The 17,067-nt window shown below is 57.3% G+C and overlaps 1 protein-coding gene across 4 annotated transcripts; it reads right to left on the bottom strand.

The window, feature by feature from the left end:
- Positions 1–436: 436 nt before the first annotated feature.
- PLPP7 (phospholipid phosphatase 7 (inactive)) lies at positions 437–16,452 on the bottom strand. 4 transcript variants are annotated; one of them, XM_048051986.2, is made up of 4 exons: positions 16,367–16,452; positions 13,016–13,204; positions 11,731–12,203; positions 437–1,267 (listed from the first exon to the last, which is right to left on the bottom strand). In XM_048051986.2, the coding sequence occupies exons 3-4, from the start codon at positions 12,179–12,181 to the stop codon at positions 903–905; spliced, it is 816 nt and encodes a 271-aa protein (XP_047907943.1). In that variant the 5' UTR covers positions 12,182–12,203; positions 13,016–13,204; positions 16,367–16,452; the 3' UTR covers positions 437–902. The 4 variants fall into 4 exon arrangements, 3 of the variants coding, with proteins under 3 accessions (XP_047907943.1, XP_066837054.1, XP_047907921.1); XR_010826113.1 differs by lacking the exon at positions 16,367–16,452 and adding an exon at positions 5,734–8,897 and having other exon boundaries at positions 1,128–1,267; positions 13,016–16,157; XM_066980953.1 differs by lacking the exon at positions 16,367–16,452 and having other exon boundaries at positions 13,016–16,080.
- Between the last annotated feature and the right edge of the window lie 615 nt (positions 16,453–17,067).

The raw sequence follows: 17,067 nt of genomic DNA on the forward strand, positions 1-17,067 counted from the left end.
TTGGACATTCCCACCCATAGCATCGTTTGGCATAAACAAAATCATAGCCATGAAGAGGCAGAGAAAACCTCTTTGCTGTGTATCTAGACCCGCTTTCCAAAATCACCACGACCCGGCACCATGCCTATTAAATTACTCCCTGCCAGGATGAAAACGGACATCTTTTATTTGTCCCTTAGCAGGCAAAATAAAAAACCACATACCCTCGCGGAGCAGATTGTTGAGCAGCAGCTGAAAGCCTGGCTCCAGCGTGGCACCCGGCAAAGGTCCTGAGCATCCTCCCGCACCCACCCGCCCAGAGCAAGCGGTTCAAGGGGGCCGCGTGTCCCCTGGGAGCCCACGAGGCTGCAGCACCTGCTCCACGTTGAACACCAACCTCAGCGCCGTCCTGAGCCGGCCTTCGTCCCTTCCCTCACCACAAGAACCAAGCAGGGCAGGATTTTTAGGATTATTTATTAACTGCGAAACGCCAGCAGCGCCCTGACTGTACAAGACACAGTCGCAGCACTGCGGCCCAAATCATTTAGCCTCATAAACGTTAACGAACGTGTCCTCAGGAGGCTCTCAGGCGCTGCCCATGCTGAGGACGTACCGAGGTGCTGCTGTGAGCCCCCCCAAGGCAGACATGTAGCTCGCTTCTCTCACCCGTAAAGCTTAATTTGGTTGCTGTCCAATTATAGTTCGAGAATACGGCCGAAATCACAGGTACGGCCTTTGGGTGCTAAAACCCAACCCATTGCAAGAAACCCTTTTTTTTTTTCAGGCGGGGAAGCAACATTAAAAAACGCCACTACTCATGGAAGGTGCAACTGTTTCCGACAAACAACACGTAGAAAATACTGGGAGGGAGACTCTGAACGTATCTGCTAGTTTCCAGTGCAAAGGCACCAAGTCCCCCACGTTCACCAGATCGATATCAACATCTGGCACGTGTTGGAAGACATCCATATCAACTCCACCAGCCGGAACTGCAAGTAGCCGAAAACAAAGCCGGAGAGGACATCGGTGATGTGGTGCCGTCCGATCATGACGCGGGAAAAGCCCACGCAGAGGGCCCAGAGGACCAGCAGGATGCGGAGGGGGATGGCCAGCACCAGGTGGTTGAGGAAGAACTTGGAGAGCATGGCCGCCCGGCTGGCGTGCCCGGCCGGGAACGCGTAGGTGTCCATGGTCAGGTAGTCCAACAAGCCGGGGCTCACGTCGTACGGGCCCTTCCGCTTGGCCAGCTTCTGCAGGCCCGCCACGATCACGATGTCCAGCAGCAGGGCTGTGAAACGAGAGGCGAGGAGGAGAGGTCAGAGGCGGGAGCGGAGTCGGGGCAGTTTTCAAGGCAGAGTGCGCGAGGGTCGCGGTAGCTCTGGCCCGGTGCGTGCTGCAGGCAGCCCCCGTCGCCCTCGGATCACCACCCGGGCGTTAGCTACCCCCCCGGCTCACCCGTGAGCAGGCGAGCACCGTTATCACCACCGCACAGAGGAGGAACCCCAACCGCAGAGGCCAGAGACCTGCCTGGGGAGGAAGAAAGCGACCGGCGAAGCTAAAATTAAAACTGCCGGCCCTCCTCTTGAAGCACCAGGCTGCGTGTCCCTGTCCCGTCCACGGGAAGCCTCGTGCCACCAGGACGCATCCATGCCCCCAGTGCGGTCACCCCACGCCACCGCATGTCCTTCCCTCGTGCAAAGTCACCCGCAAGCAGCACGCCTCCCCCCTGCCCAGAGCCGGCTCGCACCGAGCTGCTGGATTTCACTAAGAAAAGAGCATCAGGAGACGGCAAGGCAAGGGAAAAGTCGTGCAAGTAAGGAAAAGGGCTCCTGTGCTAGAAACAGCACCTGGGTGTGCAGATGTGGAGCCCCCTGCCTGCCCTTTTGCCTGCCAGAAGGGCAGGCAGGGGAACAAACCCCCCTGGCCCGGCAAGCACAGGCTGGTGGCAGCAGGGACAAGGTCCCCGCAGCTCCAGGTCTCAGCACCACATCGCCTTTTGTCCTTAACTGCTCCAGAGTGAAACCCGTCAGCACTTTCTCCTCCTCCTCCTCTTCATCCCACCACCTTCCCCCGGCCAACAGCCCTGTCAATTTATTTCCTAGCATTGATTTTTTTGTTTCTCCTAAATCCCCTCCTCTGCTTTTCCCCGGCCCTCCTCATTAGGCAGAGTGCTGATTTCAGCTCCTGACGGCGATGCCGAGGAGACGCACGCCGCCGGGGGCACAGCCTGCTCCGCCTGGGGGCAGGCGGGGGGCCAGCACCCGCTCCCCTCGGAGCACCCCGCCAGGTCCCAGGCATTCAGTGCACCCGCTACAGACCTTCCCCCACCGAATCTGCCCGTAGCTCAGAGCGCAAACATTTCAGATACACAAAGCATTCACCATTGCCCGTCCTTATTTTGCACTTCCAAGATATTTTTTTCTGGTCAAAGGTGGTGTCAGGGCAGCTCGAGGGAGGCAGGTGTGGGTGCACGGGGGTGGTGAGAGCACGGATAACAAACCGAAGGGCTGCTTTTATACCCCTTTCATTCAGAGGATGAATAAAATGGACCTTCAGCGCTGCTGGGTTAGATTTTCATCAAACGGTGCCCAGAAAGCAGGAAGCCTCATTCGCTCGTGTTTCATGATCTGAAGGCACGGCGGCATTAAAACCGGGGGTTAATTTGCCGTTAAAAGAAAAAACAGAACCAAAACCAAGATTGCTCCACCGGGTGCTTTTTCTGTCGCTTCCCCCTGCACTTTCTGTTCCCTGCACGCTGCACACCCCAGGGAAGCAGCCTCGGCAGCACCCCCTGCCCCGGCCCCAGGCGTGGGGGGGTCCCATCGCCCTGCCCTGCCCGGGGGGCACAACCAACACCCGTCCTTCCCCAGCCGCCCCAGCCCGGCTCCTGTCCCCTTGCAGTTCCTTGACCTACATACCTGCTCGGACTCGGGCTCCGCTGACTTTTTCCCTGCTGCTGTTTCAGCTCAGCACAAACAAAACCCTCCTCCAGGCGGGGGGACAGCACGCGGCGAGGGGGGGCTTTATCGGCAGCACCGGTGGGCAGTGCAGCTGCAAGGGGGGGCTCTGCGCTCCCAAAGGTGCCCGCAGGCCACCCAAAGCCAGCCACAGCCCTGGATGTTTGCAAACCAGCAGCTTCACCCACGGTCCACCCTTCCCCTGTCCCTAAAATGGGGACGTGCACGTTGTCCGGGCCGGGAGGACCGCAGGTTGGAGGAAAAAGAGCCCCAGGAGGGACCTTGGAAGGAGCCCACCACTGATTTAGCGGCCTGCCCTTGCTGGAGGTGGCTGGGGCTGTCAGGCAGCAAAGAGGGCTGAGAGGAGAGGAGCAGGGAGCTGTAGCGTTAAGCCTTTGTCACCATGCTCTTCCCACACGTGTGGGTAGAATTGGATTGAAAACACAGCAAAGCCACCAAAGGAAGGATTTGCTCTCGCCCGTTGCTCCTTTCATGTTTGTCTCAAAAGGTCCAGTTTCCTCTCTGCCCCGGCTATTAAGGGAAACACAGCAAAACCGTCCGATCACCCCAAGCTCTATTAACATCCAAAACTTCCTTAAAGCACAAACCCAAAGAGCGAGTCTTGTCTGACTGCGACAATTTTAGCATCAGAGATCACCTTGGTATTGTAAATAGCCAACATCTGGCATCAGACGCACAGTAAATGAGCTGAAAGCGAGCCCCCTGGGCAGACATTTTATATCTATTAATAAGAGAAGGAAAACAATTATCTGCCTTGCTCCTGCCACCAAACGTTAGGAGCCCATTAGGAGCAGAGAGCGGAGAGGCAAGTCCTGCGCAGGCAGGGCACGAGGACAAACTCCAAGTTTGGCCTTAGCAAAGCCAAGCCAGCCCCCAGCCCTCTCCTTGAAGGGGAGCCGAAGCAGCTGGATGTCCCTGTCCCTGCCATGTCCCTTCTGTCCCAGCCCAAGCTGTGATCGTGGCGTGGGCGAGGGGCAGCACTCGCTGCCTGTGGGCATCGCCTGCCCGGGCTGGAGCCAGGCAGCATCTCCCGGGGCCGGGCAGACTCCAGCTGAGCTGTTAACACAAACACGTTACCAAAACCCCAGCTGAAAAACAGCCTGGGTGCAGCGCTGGGGGAGAGAAAAACAGGAGAAAGCCAAAAAAGCCTTTGGCCTCATCTGTTCCTGCAGCACGGATCCGCAGGGCTTTGCGCACATGGGACCGCTGGAGGAGCCAGGGCAGCTCACAGCCCAGCCGTGAGGAGCCGGGCACACGGGAGAAGAAAAGGGGGATTTTGGTGACATGAAAGAGATGCAGAGCGATCACATCCCGAGCCCAGCAGCCCCCGGGCACGGCAGCAGACGGACCTGTCCCCTGCCCATATTAAAGCAGGGACAAGGCAGGCAGCAGCTCCATGCCTGGACGCAGCAGAAGCCCGCCGCCTGTTTTGTCCCCGGTCCCACTGTGCCAGAGGCCACACGGTCCCGTGGAGCACACACGTGCTCCCAGCCACGCTGGCTTTGAAGGTGCTTTGCTTCCCACGTTAGCCAACTTCGGACAAATGTCACCCTTCCTACGAAACAGTTCCTTTTGCTCCACAAGTAGAATTCGTTTTTCTTCCCCAAATTTGGTTTTGAACTTTTAACTGTTCAGCTTTTACTTAACGCCCCATCCTACTGCTTCTGAAACGATCTTCCCAAATCTCCTGCAGGCATTAGGCTCCCTGACCTGGAAAATGAACCGTTTGCAGCCTTGACTGGTTGACACTAACGAAAGGTGCAGGTTCCAGAGCACCCGCACCCTGTCTCCGGTGGAGCCACTGACAGCTGGGCGAGCTCCACTCCTCTGGAAGTGAACTCCTCTCCTTTATTTTCTTCCCCAAACGTGGTACCATTAGGCGCAAGAACTGACAAAAAGTCACAGATGGCACGACACAGTTACAAAGCAGTGAATCAGGCACTGCAGCGTTTTGGGGGAGGTTATTTTGCGGCTGAACAAGCAGCAGAGTTCTGGGCGCTGGGTGCAGGGCGCGCTGGGGTAAGTGGCCACGGGGAGGTGAAGGAATGGCAGAAATCAGCATTGTGCAATTAATTAAAAAATCCCCAGTGACTGAGAACAGATTTGCTATGCCCTAGAAGATCAGAAACAGCCCCGAGTGTATGCACAGGCTGCCTGGAGCTCTCCCCTTTTGGCAACCCCCCATGGGTGCTGGGCAGTTTGCATCTCAGCACCCATCACCAAGTGTGCCTGCCCTACCAGGGCTCTATATGGCCTGGGGACAAGGGGGTGGCTGCAGCGACAAGGGCTCACGCTGATGGAGGAAATGAGCTGAGCAGCTCACGGCAAGGCCCCGCGAGCACCCAGCTGCCTCCCAGAAGGGCTGCAGGAGCCAGCGATGTCCCCGCGCTCGGCGCCAGCGGTGCGGGGGATGCCTCCCTGCAGCAGCATCCCGGGATGAGCACGCACAGAGCTCAGTCTCAGCACTGCTTAGGCTTGTGCTCACACCTCACTGCCTTCAACAAAGCAAAATGGAAAATAAATAACTAAAGAAAAATTCGGGGTTGATTCTCTGGTGCTCACAGGGCCTCCAACCACCGCATCTCACAGTGCTTTAAAGACCCAGCGCAGCGAGGTCGTCCAGCATCTCTGTATGCTCAGGGATGGAGGCTGAGACCAGAACTGCAGCCGAGGTGACAACATGGAGCTTTCTGCCAACGGGAGGAAGAAGAGAGAGCTGAAACGATTCCCCCCTCGCCATCGCTGTCCTCACCGAGCCTGGCCCGGACCCAGGTACCCGATCAGTCTCCCTGCCCCTGCTGCTCCAGCCGCTCATCCCGCTGCCTTCCGTGCCTCTGCCTTCCTCTGCCCGGCCTCTGCTCCTGCCGAGGTGCCGGGGCCAAGCCCCCCTCACCCTTTCCTAGGGACGCCCCTCGGGGCAGAGCCCTGCTCAGCCGCCCCAGCAGGGCTGGCAGCGCAGCAGGCAGGCAGCTCTCGTCCCCTCGCAGCGCTGCGGCGGGGGCACGGGGAAGCTGCTGGGGAGTGACAGACACGAGCATGACTCATTTCCCTTGTTTATTCCCCCTCTTCCCATTCAGCAACCCTCGCACTTCTTTTCTCTTGCAATCTGCATTCAGACTGGGGAGCGGTTTGCCTGCCGGCTCTGCACAGACGCTCGGCTTTGAGATCCCTGCAGTGCCCCAAAGGCTGCAAGCGGGGACGTGGGGCTCACGCCATGCTCAGCACCGAACAGGCAGGACCCGACCTCGGTGCTGACCAAGGGGCTGACAGAGAGACCCTATCTATGCTGGTCCCTGGAAATATTCCCCATGCCCGTGCTCCAGCCTCTGTGAAACGGGCCCCGGGCTGTCACTGACTGTCCTCTGTGCGAAGGGACACTGCAGGCACTGCCTGCCCTGCAGGGGAATGCACTTGCTATAGAGCAAGCAGGCGAGGAAGGGAAGGGGGCAGGGAAGGCAGGAGAGCTGGGCACCACTCGCCGTGCAGAGCTGCCCGAGCTCAGCAGGGATACAGGGGGATGGCACCCACCAGAGAACCAGGGACTTCAACTGCAGAGTCTGGGCAGGACGACAAGGGGCGGATTAGCAGCCTGATGCGATGAAGAGGAATATTTAATGTCGGGCTGGACCCGGTGCTGGATGCAGGGAGCGGGCATCTGCGGTGCTCCCTCCGGCACCCGCCACGGGTCGGTCACGCTGGGTTACTCACTGCTTACATCCTCCTGCCCTCTGGGCAGATGTGCTGCAACCCTGCTGAGATGCCAGCAGGCACTGGCAGGGCAGCAGGGCTGGGGCTGAGCCTCCTCCACGTGTCCAGCCTCACGGGAGGGGATGAGCAGAAGGCTGGGAGCGGTCCCAAAGCAGGGGACACACTCCCGGGCTGCTCGCTCCTTCCCTGCTGAATCTCTTTCTGCCCCGTCTAGCTCAGAAAATCCCCAGCCTCACAGCGGGAAAATGAAAGGGAAAAAACAGACACATCTGGCCCCAAACCATCTCTGGGGCTCTCAGCTTAGCAAGCTCCGCTGCGTACAGACTGATCCATCTGCCAGCGCAGCTCCCCGTCCTCTCTGCTGGGGCTGGGCTGCCGAGCCCCGAGGCTCATCGGGATGAGCTCGTCTGTGCTGCCCGGGCATTTAATCTACTCAGTGACCTTTAACAGCCACGGGCTGCACAGCGATCTGAATTTTCACCGCACAGACTCCAAAGGAAAGCATCCTGATACATGAAGTACCTGTGCACTGCTAGAGGAGGGACAGGGGGTCTCGAGGGACCTGGTGAAGACATTTCGGTCTCTCTCTTTCCTCCCTGACCTACCATTCCTGCCAGTCTGCTCCTGCTTGGAGGCTGCATGGGCGGATTGCGGAGTCCCATCCCTATATATTTATAAATACAAATACATTTATAAATACATACATTCTGCTCAGGATAAAGTCACAGTTCTGCAGGGGACTGCGCCTCAGCGTATTATGGCTTGGTTCCCAACCAGCCTAGCGCTAGGTCTGCATCCAGGGAGAAGGCCGCAGAGAGCAAGGACTGACTTCTGGCTGAGCTCCAGGCCTGGAGAAGTGACCCTGGCCTCCCCTCCTTCCTTCCTCCTGTGGCAAGCGACCCATCCTCAGCTGCTCCCCATGACATGCCCGTGGCACTGTTTTCCTGGGTGGTGATAAATGCTCAGTGCGAGCTGCCCCACCTGTCAGAAGCAGGATGCAGAGCCAGCAGGTGACGGGTGAGGACGATGACCCATGTCACAGCTGGACACGGGGACACAGCCACCACCAGGCTTGGCTTGGCCCCTTTCCAGCGTCCCAATAGAAGGTTTTAATACCTATTTCACGAAGCCATGACCAAAGCTGAACCAGGTATTTCACTCCACACACAAACGCATCTACGTGCAAGCGTGAACCAACCAGACATCCTCCTGCAGCAAAGGCACACAGCTGGACCGCAGCTAAAAATGCAGAGAATCACGGTGATGGGCGGCAGTTTGGCTCTGAACATAACGGGGGGACTTCACCGAAAGCACTCCTTCGAGCAGATCACCATATTCCATCCCCGTCACTCTAAGAAGGTGCCTGGATCTGGAAAGACCATCAGTCTAACGAGATCAGCCTGTTCAGCTTAATGAATAGGAGGTGAAGAGGTGACTTGAGCACCATCCAAAATATTGAAAGGCAGAAGGGATGCTGGATAAAAGAGCTACTCAGCTGAAGAGACAAAGGTATGCAGAGGCAGCGGAGGGAACAGTCAAAGTAAGAGCAAGGCGCCGGGGAGAACACCTACCACTGCAGTAATATAGAAATGGTTCTGACAAGCTCACCGCCACTTGAAATTTTACATCTGATTGAGTGTTTGGGTTTTTTCCCTTAGCAAATTGAACAGGAATAAATTAAGGGATGTGCTACCGCCTGTATTTTGCCGTGGGTTAGATCAATGATCCAAATGTTCTTTGCTGGCTTTGCAGTCAATGAATCACTAAATTTGGATCCACATCCTCACCAGATGGATCAGAACCAGAAACCAAGGTACCGCTTTCCCTCAGGGTTTAACGGCGCTTCTGTCTGGTTCTAGAGCAGCTCTGGTAGTTTTATACCTGTTTTCCCCCTGAAAGCTCGATTGCAAAGTTCAAATGATTTTCTAAGCACATCAGTTCTCATTAAATCCTTGCAGAGGAAAGTTTGAATGGTCCTTAAAGTCCCAACACCGGCAAACAACTAAAACGAACTTAAACTGGGGGGTTTCCTGAGTTACAATTTTCTTGATGTGGCAGAGGGGGAGCAGAATTTCTTCCTGACTCTTTCACAGCCAGGGCTGGCAACAGTGAGACTGTCTTCCTGAAAGCACATTCTGGCAGAGGGATTTTGACAGTGGGCACAGATATCTGATTTCTTCCATCTTTTCAGTAACAGGCTGTGACCGTGCTTCTCTGGCTGTTTGGCATTTGCTGGAAAAGATTACGATGAGAAGGAGAATCAATAAATTCCATCACAGATGACAACTGTGGAGGGAAAACATTGCTGGGGGTTGCTAATCAACATCAGCAGTTGGGAGGGATGGAGCGTCCCAGGGAGGGAGGTCAGAACCCCTCACCCTAAATGCTCCCACACGTCTTGGCAAAGATCCTACCAAGAGCTCCTCCGGCGCAAGTGCCCCCCCTCCATCTGCAGTGGTGCTCCTGCCAGGTTCCCGGTCCCATTTCAGCAGTCTCCTGTCTCCTCGCCTTGAAAGCCTGATTGCAAATCCTAAACAAGTGCTCTATGATGGGCTGGCTCCCTGCCCAGAGACTGCATCAGAAATTCTGCTTGATGTATCAAACCCTGAGCAAGCCGGGGGGGAGGGAGGAGAGCCAGGGGACGTAAAGAAGGGGTGCCGTAGACAACCCTGACTTCCCTACTCCCGTCCTTCCAGGACACCAGGGAAGCACCGGGGATGCTCCCTTCCCTTTGACCTGTCCCCAGCCAGAAGGGCTTTACACCACAGCCTGCTGGATCTCAACCCAGGGGAAAAAAAACAGTGAGAGGGACCCGGGACGCCAGATGCAGCATCACACTCTTCCTACTGGCTCAAGGGACCACATCTCGCATGGTTGGTCTGGGTCTGCCAACCCCACGCTCCCCTGCCGGACTCCTTCGTCCATCAGCAACGCAGGCGTTACGGCAGTAGCTGCTCTGATGCTAGGAGCTCCTGACTGCAATCTTAAATATCAAGCCAAGGCCACGCTCACAGCAGAGATCCTGCTCTGCAGGGTGACACAAGTCCTGCCGAGGATGCTGACGAGAGAGGCTCCGGGCACCTTGGTCAGTGCCGCCAGGCAGCGTGGTCTGCAAGGGGGACAAAGAATCATAGAGTATCCCGAGTTGGAAGGGACCCATAAGGATCATCGAGTCCAACTCCTGCCACCACACAGGTCGACCCAAAAATTCAAAGGAGGCTCTTCGGAGGCTGCCAGACCTACAGAGCTGTCAGGTCACGCCGCGAGCTAGCCCTTTGTACAATTTAACCCGTTTCTCTCTTGGCAGGCGTGGACAAGGGAAGGGAGCAAGGAACCAAGACTGTGGAGGCCCCAAGCAGCCCTGAGCAGCACTTTTGAGCCAAGGAGACCTGGAGATGCAGGGCTGAGCTCTCCCAGCCATCACCCGACACTCAAAGTTTCAGTGCAACCTGGAGCTGGCTTTGCGTTTGGCCTCCTCAACGGCAGTGGAAGAGCGAGAAGACCTTTATTGGTTTTAAGCCAAAAGCGGCATTAGCTCTTCATAAAGATCTCAAATATTTTGGAGTCAAAGAGGTCGGTTTTCAGGCTCCAGAACTGTCAAAGGCTCTCAGGTCAAGAGACCTCTGGAAACTGTGCCGGTTGATGCTGGCCGCCTCCTATTTCATCCTCACGCCCTTTTAAACGGAGCTTCTTTTCTCGGTGAGGGTTTGACCCAGAGCACCGGGCAGCCCCCGGAAGAACTGCTGACACCCGCGGGCTCTGCATCATGCCGATGCTATTCCGGCTCCCTCCCCGCCACGGCCTCCCCTCGTTAGATGTCACAGCACGGGGACAGGCTCCTTCAAAGGCAGAGGGGAGAAAAGGCGGCCACAGCTGTGCTTTTCAAGCCAGTTCAGCGCAATCGCTGCCCTCTCTGAAGGATGAACTTCTGAAAAAAAAAAGCTGGGACCACGCTGCAGAACGTATGGTATCGCAGGCAGTCCCTGAGAACAGGACGTCCCTTCCCTGAGGTGCCTACTGCAGGCTCCCTAAAAAGCAAAGGCCTAAATCTAACGTTAATTCCTCGTACTGACCAAAAGTGGGAGCTCCGCGGGCTGGATTTTGGGGGAGGGTGAAACGCCAGGGTGATCTCAGCCAGATGAGCTAGCAATTAGTCATAAAAAACAAAAGTGATAACCAGGCCACAGGCCAAAGGCAGAAGAGAGGGAAGAGCAAGTGCCTCAGGTGGATGCAGGCAGGGTGGGTTGGGGCCTGCATGTAGGGAAAGTCTCACCCAGAGCTCAGCATGGTCACTGGTGGGATGTGGGGCCATGGGGACGGGTCTGGCCCTGCAAACTCCCCCGGCACACCCCAGTCCCCAGGAGCAAGGAGACCGACCACCGCACAAAAAAAGGGGCTGGCAGGAGAGACGGAGAGATCTGATCCATCCTAACAGCCTCTGGGTCAAGCTAGCGCGTGGAAACGGGGCCAGCAGCAAGAAAGGTCCTCCTGGGACGAGGGATGCGAGATCAAGTGGCAGCAGGGAAGGAGACAGGACTCCTTTGAGCGGCTGCGGAGACGTGGGGCCAGGGTCTGCACAAGGAGGTGCAGAGGGGATGGAAATGTGTGGATTAGAGACAGAAGATGTCCTCAAGAAAAACACATTGAGATTAAAATCTTTATGTTTTCCCCAACCCGACAAGCCACCAAGGCAGAAGACCGTAAATCAAGGGCACTGCTGCTGGTATCCACCTGCACATCACAGACACTTTCTTGGCCCGACTTGGACCAACGCCGCCTCGTAGAGGCCGAGGATCTGCCCCTGCCCTGCGGGGATGGCGGGCTACCGGGCTCCATTCCACCCCCTTACAAAACTTTTTGCTACATCCGTCTCCCACCGTACCCAGCACCGTCCCAAAGCCGCCAAGGTGGCTGATAAGTGCAGCATTCACCCAAAAGGTCACTGCCTGCTGCCTGACCCCGCCGGCGGTGGTGGGAGCAGTCAGAGGAGGAGTCCCGATGCCGCTGTCCCTTGTGACTAGGGCTGGGCTTTCCCGGCGGGGAAGGAAGGAGCTTTGCCACTCACCTAGCAGCAGGTTCATGAGGACCTCCTGGCCTGCCAGCGTGCTGCTCTTCACCAGGCAGATGAGCGTGCCCGCGATCCAGGGGATCCCGTGCCCCGTTATCCCCAGGAGGTTGATCATGGAGCGGGCGCCTCCCCAGGACGACGCTCTGTTGGCGCACACTCCCAGCCGCTTGGACATGCAGATGTCGATGGCCAGCAGGGAGTTGAAGGCGATTCCCTTGAAGGAGGGGTTGAGCTGCATGCAGTCCTCTTCGGGCAGCTGCTGCGACTGCCTCCGCTCCTTGGGGCTGCTGTTCGGGGCGCCGGCTGCTCCCGCCTGGCCGCTCTGCTTCCTCCCCTGGCTCCTGCTCTCCTGGGTCCCTTTCAGGGGCTGGTTCAGGGAGAGGAACTCAGCCCTGTTGAGGACATTGTTCCTGTCTCGTGCCCTGGACCGCGGCTGGGATGCTGGCATTGCAGTCTCTCGCTAACGGAACCTGCTTTGCAAACACCGGGAAAGAGAGAAATCCCTCTTCTCCCTGCGGAAAGCTTCCCCCACTCCCACCCTCACGAGCTGGGGATTTGGGAAGCTACAAAGGTTCCCCTCTGTTGCAGTTGCCCCCAGCACAGACTGCAGCTGTTAAATATAGAGTAAGGAATGCACATGGCTGTTTACTTCATGGGCCTAGCAAGCTTGGAAGGAAAGTTAATGCCAGGCTTGGCAGCCACTCCAGTGCCAGGGAAAAAGGTTAAACAGCCAATAGATTGGAAGAAGAGGAGGGAAATGCTTTGTGCCAAAGGTTGGTTGCTTCTGGTCTGGTCTATTTAAATCTTCCAATTGCTAATTCCCCTGGGCTGCAAGGGAAACTGGGAAATGTAGTTTTTTTTGGCACAGTAATTCATATTCGGGTATCAGAGCATCAGCGCTGGAAGAGATCACAGTGCTCTAGTGGCTGCCAGGGCGGGCAATGCAGCCTGGCTTCCCAGCCTCTGTGCTGGGCATCACTTGGGGGCTTCCCTGCAAGGGGCCTGACCCAGCTGTCTCCTGGTTTTGTCCGTCCTGCGGTGTCTCACCCCTGCTAGGGCACCCTAAGTAGTATTTCTTTCTCCCTGGCATGAATACCTCCTGAGCATCACCAGCCCCATCCTCTCCCCCCGCTCAGCACGCATCCCCGCAGCTCCTCCATCACCACCCCTGCCTGCAGCCCGAGGAGAAGCAGCACCTGCCTCTTGATTAAAAGAGATGCGGCGCCGCTAATGAATTCCCATCCCCCTGCCCCCGGCGCTGAGCGTGCCCTAAATACCGCACACGTTTCTGCCGTGTCATCCAGCATCGCAGCTCCGGCGCTGAAAGCAGGTGACAGGCGCTGCCGCGTCCCCGAGCTGTGGCTGCAACCAGCAGCGGCCCCGTCGGAGCTGGCACCGCGGTTCGATGATGAGGAAGGGTCCCCATGGCACAGGCTGGGTGCTGCGGGCTTGTGCCGGGCCCTGGGGAGTTCTGCAGGGGGGAGAGGAAAAGATTAATATTGCACCAAGCAGCGGCACAGGCACGTCTCTTGGTTTCAGTGATATTTACCTATGTAAAATTATAAAGGTCAATATTAGAAGAGGTAACACTGGGAAACATCCACGTATCTTTGAGAGCCTTATCTGAAACCTACAGGAGAGCTTAAGTGCTAAATGGAAGGCGGTCCTGGCTTTCTAAGATAATAAAAACTTTGCACTTTCTTTGCACTTGTTATCCATAGCTCCCAAAATACTTCAGCTGAGCTAGGCGTCCAGCCCATGCCTGTCTGACAGACACAGGCCCAAAGAGGCTGCTGCAATATTTGGCCAAGTAAATCGGTGCTGGAAGTGCTGAGGAGCCTTTGCTCACCCTTGTGTTTTGCTTATGAATCAAAGGAAAATAATACGCATCAACTTATTTCTGAACCACATCCTCCGGGAACTTACCCTGAGCCTGCGACAGTGACCATAGCCGTGGGAAGAGCTCTTCCCCTCCTTACCCAGCCCAGCACCACCAGCTCCTTTCAGCTCAGGCAGCAAATTACTGCTCGGGGCTGAGACCTCCCAGGAGCACACGTTGATGCTACCCCAGCACCTACCAGCTCTTACTTGCTCGCCGCCTGCACAGCTGCAGTCTTACGCTATCAGGCAGGTCAGTGCCCCGTCCCTGTGTGCCCGTCCCCTGCTGCTATCCTGCTGCAAGGCTCTGAGGCACGTGGAAAATCTCAGCCCGCTTGACACCAGCCAGTGTGATATCGGGAATGTCGGGAGTTGCTGCGGTGCTTGGCCGTAGCTGTCACCTCCCTGCTGGTCGGCCTCGCCACTTCTGCAGCTCACAGCGGCACGGGGCTCCTTGCAAGCAAGCGGCTGCGAGCAGAGGGTTAACGCGGTGGTGGCCAGGAGCCTGCAGAAATAGAAAGGCTCCTTGCCTCTCGTCCCCTCCCTGTGCCGGGGATGCTGAGCTATTACTGGGCATGTTCCTCAGGAGCTGTCACTGGGAAAAAAATACCTTGAAAGCACCAGGAGCTCATTTCGTCCGGTGCCTGCCTGTTCCTCTGACCCGTGATGCAGGCACAGGGGGCTGCTCTGCCTTGCACACGCTGGGGGCCAGCCCCGGCCACCAGCGGGGAAGGAGACAAGGAGGAAGCACAGCATGGGGTGGACACGCTGCTAACATGCCTCTGTCGAGAGGAACGGGAGAGGAAACAACTTGGTGTCCCATTTGCGGTGGTTATTTTCCTTTACCATGGCTGAGATGGGGAAGGGGAGACCCTGCCTTTCAGCAAACCTGCAGGGTTTGTAGGGCACCGGGTGGGCCACGCTGCCGGGGGAGCAACAGCAGGAGCGGGCCCAGCAGAAGGAAATGCAACTCCCAGCATCGCCAGATGCTCCTAATTGTTACTTATCACAGCTTGGCCTCAAAAGCCAATCTCCAGCAATTTCATCAACGAGCACCAGGCTCACGGGCACAGGAGCCGCTCTGCGCACAGCTTAGTGCAGCCGCTCTTGGGCGAAGTGCACTAATTCCTTAATCACACAACAGTGTGATGGAGACGGGCATGGCCAAAAAATAAGGAAAGCTCCAGCCGAAGATGAAAAGCTGATTTAATTAGACTGAGATAATGCAATTTCCTAGTTGACCAGAACACCAGAGATTGCCAAGTTGAAGCAAGACCTGGCTGGAGCGGCGGTGAAGCTGGAGTCTCAGAACATGCAGCTTCACCCGATGCATAATGCTCCGGGAAACTGTGACAAGCTTGTTTGAAAAGTGTGAAAGAGTCTTGGAGATGTCAAAGTATTTCAGCACCTTCTGGAGGTTGCTGAAGAAACTGGATTTTTCATTTGGAGATGCTCATTTCATTCTTTCCTGTACTTCAAGTTGTTTGTTTGCAACTTGAGCGCGTTCTTAATTCCTCTCTCTGTTGTGCGGCTAGGAACAAGGACGGTGCCCTTCTCAGAGATCCTGTGATGTTTCACACAGATAAATATTTAGCCAATGCTTTGAGAAACACACAGAAGGAAACCATAATGTTACCCTATGGCCCTTCCACCCCCTGCCACACGATTTGCTCAGAGGGCTCCGTGCACGCCGTGGCGGTGCCTCAGCCTGGGAAGGGCAGGAGCCAGCAGGCAGGAGGTGAGGACCCCGCAGCCGGTGCCCTGCGTGGGCAAGGCCAAGTGCTGGGGGCAGGACCCCCCCAGGACCTCAGAGCCAGCAGGAGCAGCCTCCCCTCGTCCTGGGGCATTCGCCTGTCAGGATCACCCAGTAGCTCCAGCCCTTCCTACCTGCTGCAGGGCAGACGACACGCGCACAGACGCTGGAAAACGCCATGCAGTGTGCGAGCTAACCCTGCTTGCTGTGAGCGCGGGGCAGGAAGAAATAAAGGACGCTTTGCTCTGTGCAATCCCATCCTCCCTCCTCATTCCGCCAGGTTTCCCACTCAGAAAAGAGCCAAGGTGCATGCAGGTGGGGCTGTGAGGATGCTCAGCACCCTGCAGCTATCGCTGAGTGCCCCAGCACCCACACCTCACCCGGGGCTGAGCTCTCTGCAAGCCACGGCCTCAGCTGGGCGATGGTCAGCAGGAAAGGCCAGCCGCAGCGCTCCTCAAAACATCCGTGCCAGAGGTTTACAACTTCCCTGCAGGCCACTGCCGCCTCAGACACCTCTCAGCACCCGCTCCTCAGTCCCTTTGCTGCTACCAAGAGCTTTTCTAGTTGCTGGAATCGCAGCTCATCCAGCCCAGGGCTGCGGGTTTTAGTAAGGAGACTGCCCCTGCGCTGAACCTATCAGCCAAGCTCCAGCCGGGGGAGAAAAACCTCCATCTGCAGAACCAAGAGAAAATACATGGCATTGAAGTGAGAGGGGAGGAGAGGGGAAAAAGAGAGGAGGAGGAAAAGAAAAAGAGGAAAGAAGGAGGGGAGGAGAGAAAGAGAGAAGGAGAGAAAGAAGGAGAGAGAAGGAAAGAGAGAAGGAGAGAAAGAAGGGGAGAAGGAGAGAAGAAGAGAGAGAAGGAAAGAAAGAAGGGGAGAAGGAAAGAAAGAAGGGGAGAAGGAAAGAAAGAAGGGGAGAAGGAAAGAAAGAAGGGGGAAAGAAAGGGAGAAAGGGAGCAGGAGAGCAGGAGGGAGCCCTTATCTCCAAAGAAACTACATTACCCACAAGCCGCGGAGGCGTGGGAGGAAATGCTGCTCTGCAAAGGAGGGCTAGCTCCAACAGCTGCAGTTTAAAAGAGAAACCCGGGGGGAGGGATGGGAGGGAGGGAGGGAGGGAGCGGCGGAGGGCGGCCGGCAGGGGCGGGGGGGTCCGGCCGCTGTCCTGCTGCTCGCCGGGGCGGCGGCGGCGGCGCCGCGGGGCGCGGCTGCCCGGGGGGGGGCAGCGGCGGGGCCAGCGGGGGCCAGGCGGGGCAGGGGGCGACTTGCGGCAAAGTTTGACCCGGCCGCGATGCCTCCGGTGCTGCCGGTGCAGGGGGAGCATCCCCCGCCCCGCTCCCCCCTGCTCCGCCGCAACCCGGCGCCGTCCCCGGCCGCATGAGCGCGGTGCGAGAGAGGAAGCTTGCGGCAGCCAAGAGGCGGAGGCACCGATCCTGCTCCTCTCAGCCCCCCCCCCGGGTGCACGGCGGAGAAGGCGAAGGAGAAGAGGGAGAAAAAAAAAAAAAAAATCCATCGCCGAGGAGCCTCCCCCCCCCCCCCATCCCCAGCCACCCGCCCCTCTCCCGGCGCTCCTCGCCCCCGCAGCGGTGAGCCCGGCGGGATGCTGGGGGGGCGCCCCCGGCCCGCAGCACCCCCCCGTGTGCGGGGCAGCCCCTGAGCCCCGCAGGCTGAGCCCGCAGCAGCAGCAGCAGCAGCAGGAGGAGGAG

This window comes from Anser cygnoides, chromosome 20 (genome assembly GCF_040182565.1).
Source record: "Anser cygnoides isolate HZ-2024a breed goose chromosome 20, Taihu_goose_T2T_genome, whole genome shotgun sequence".
Classification (NCBI taxonomy): domain Eukaryota; kingdom Metazoa; phylum Chordata; class Aves; order Anseriformes; family Anatidae; genus Anser; species Anser cygnoides.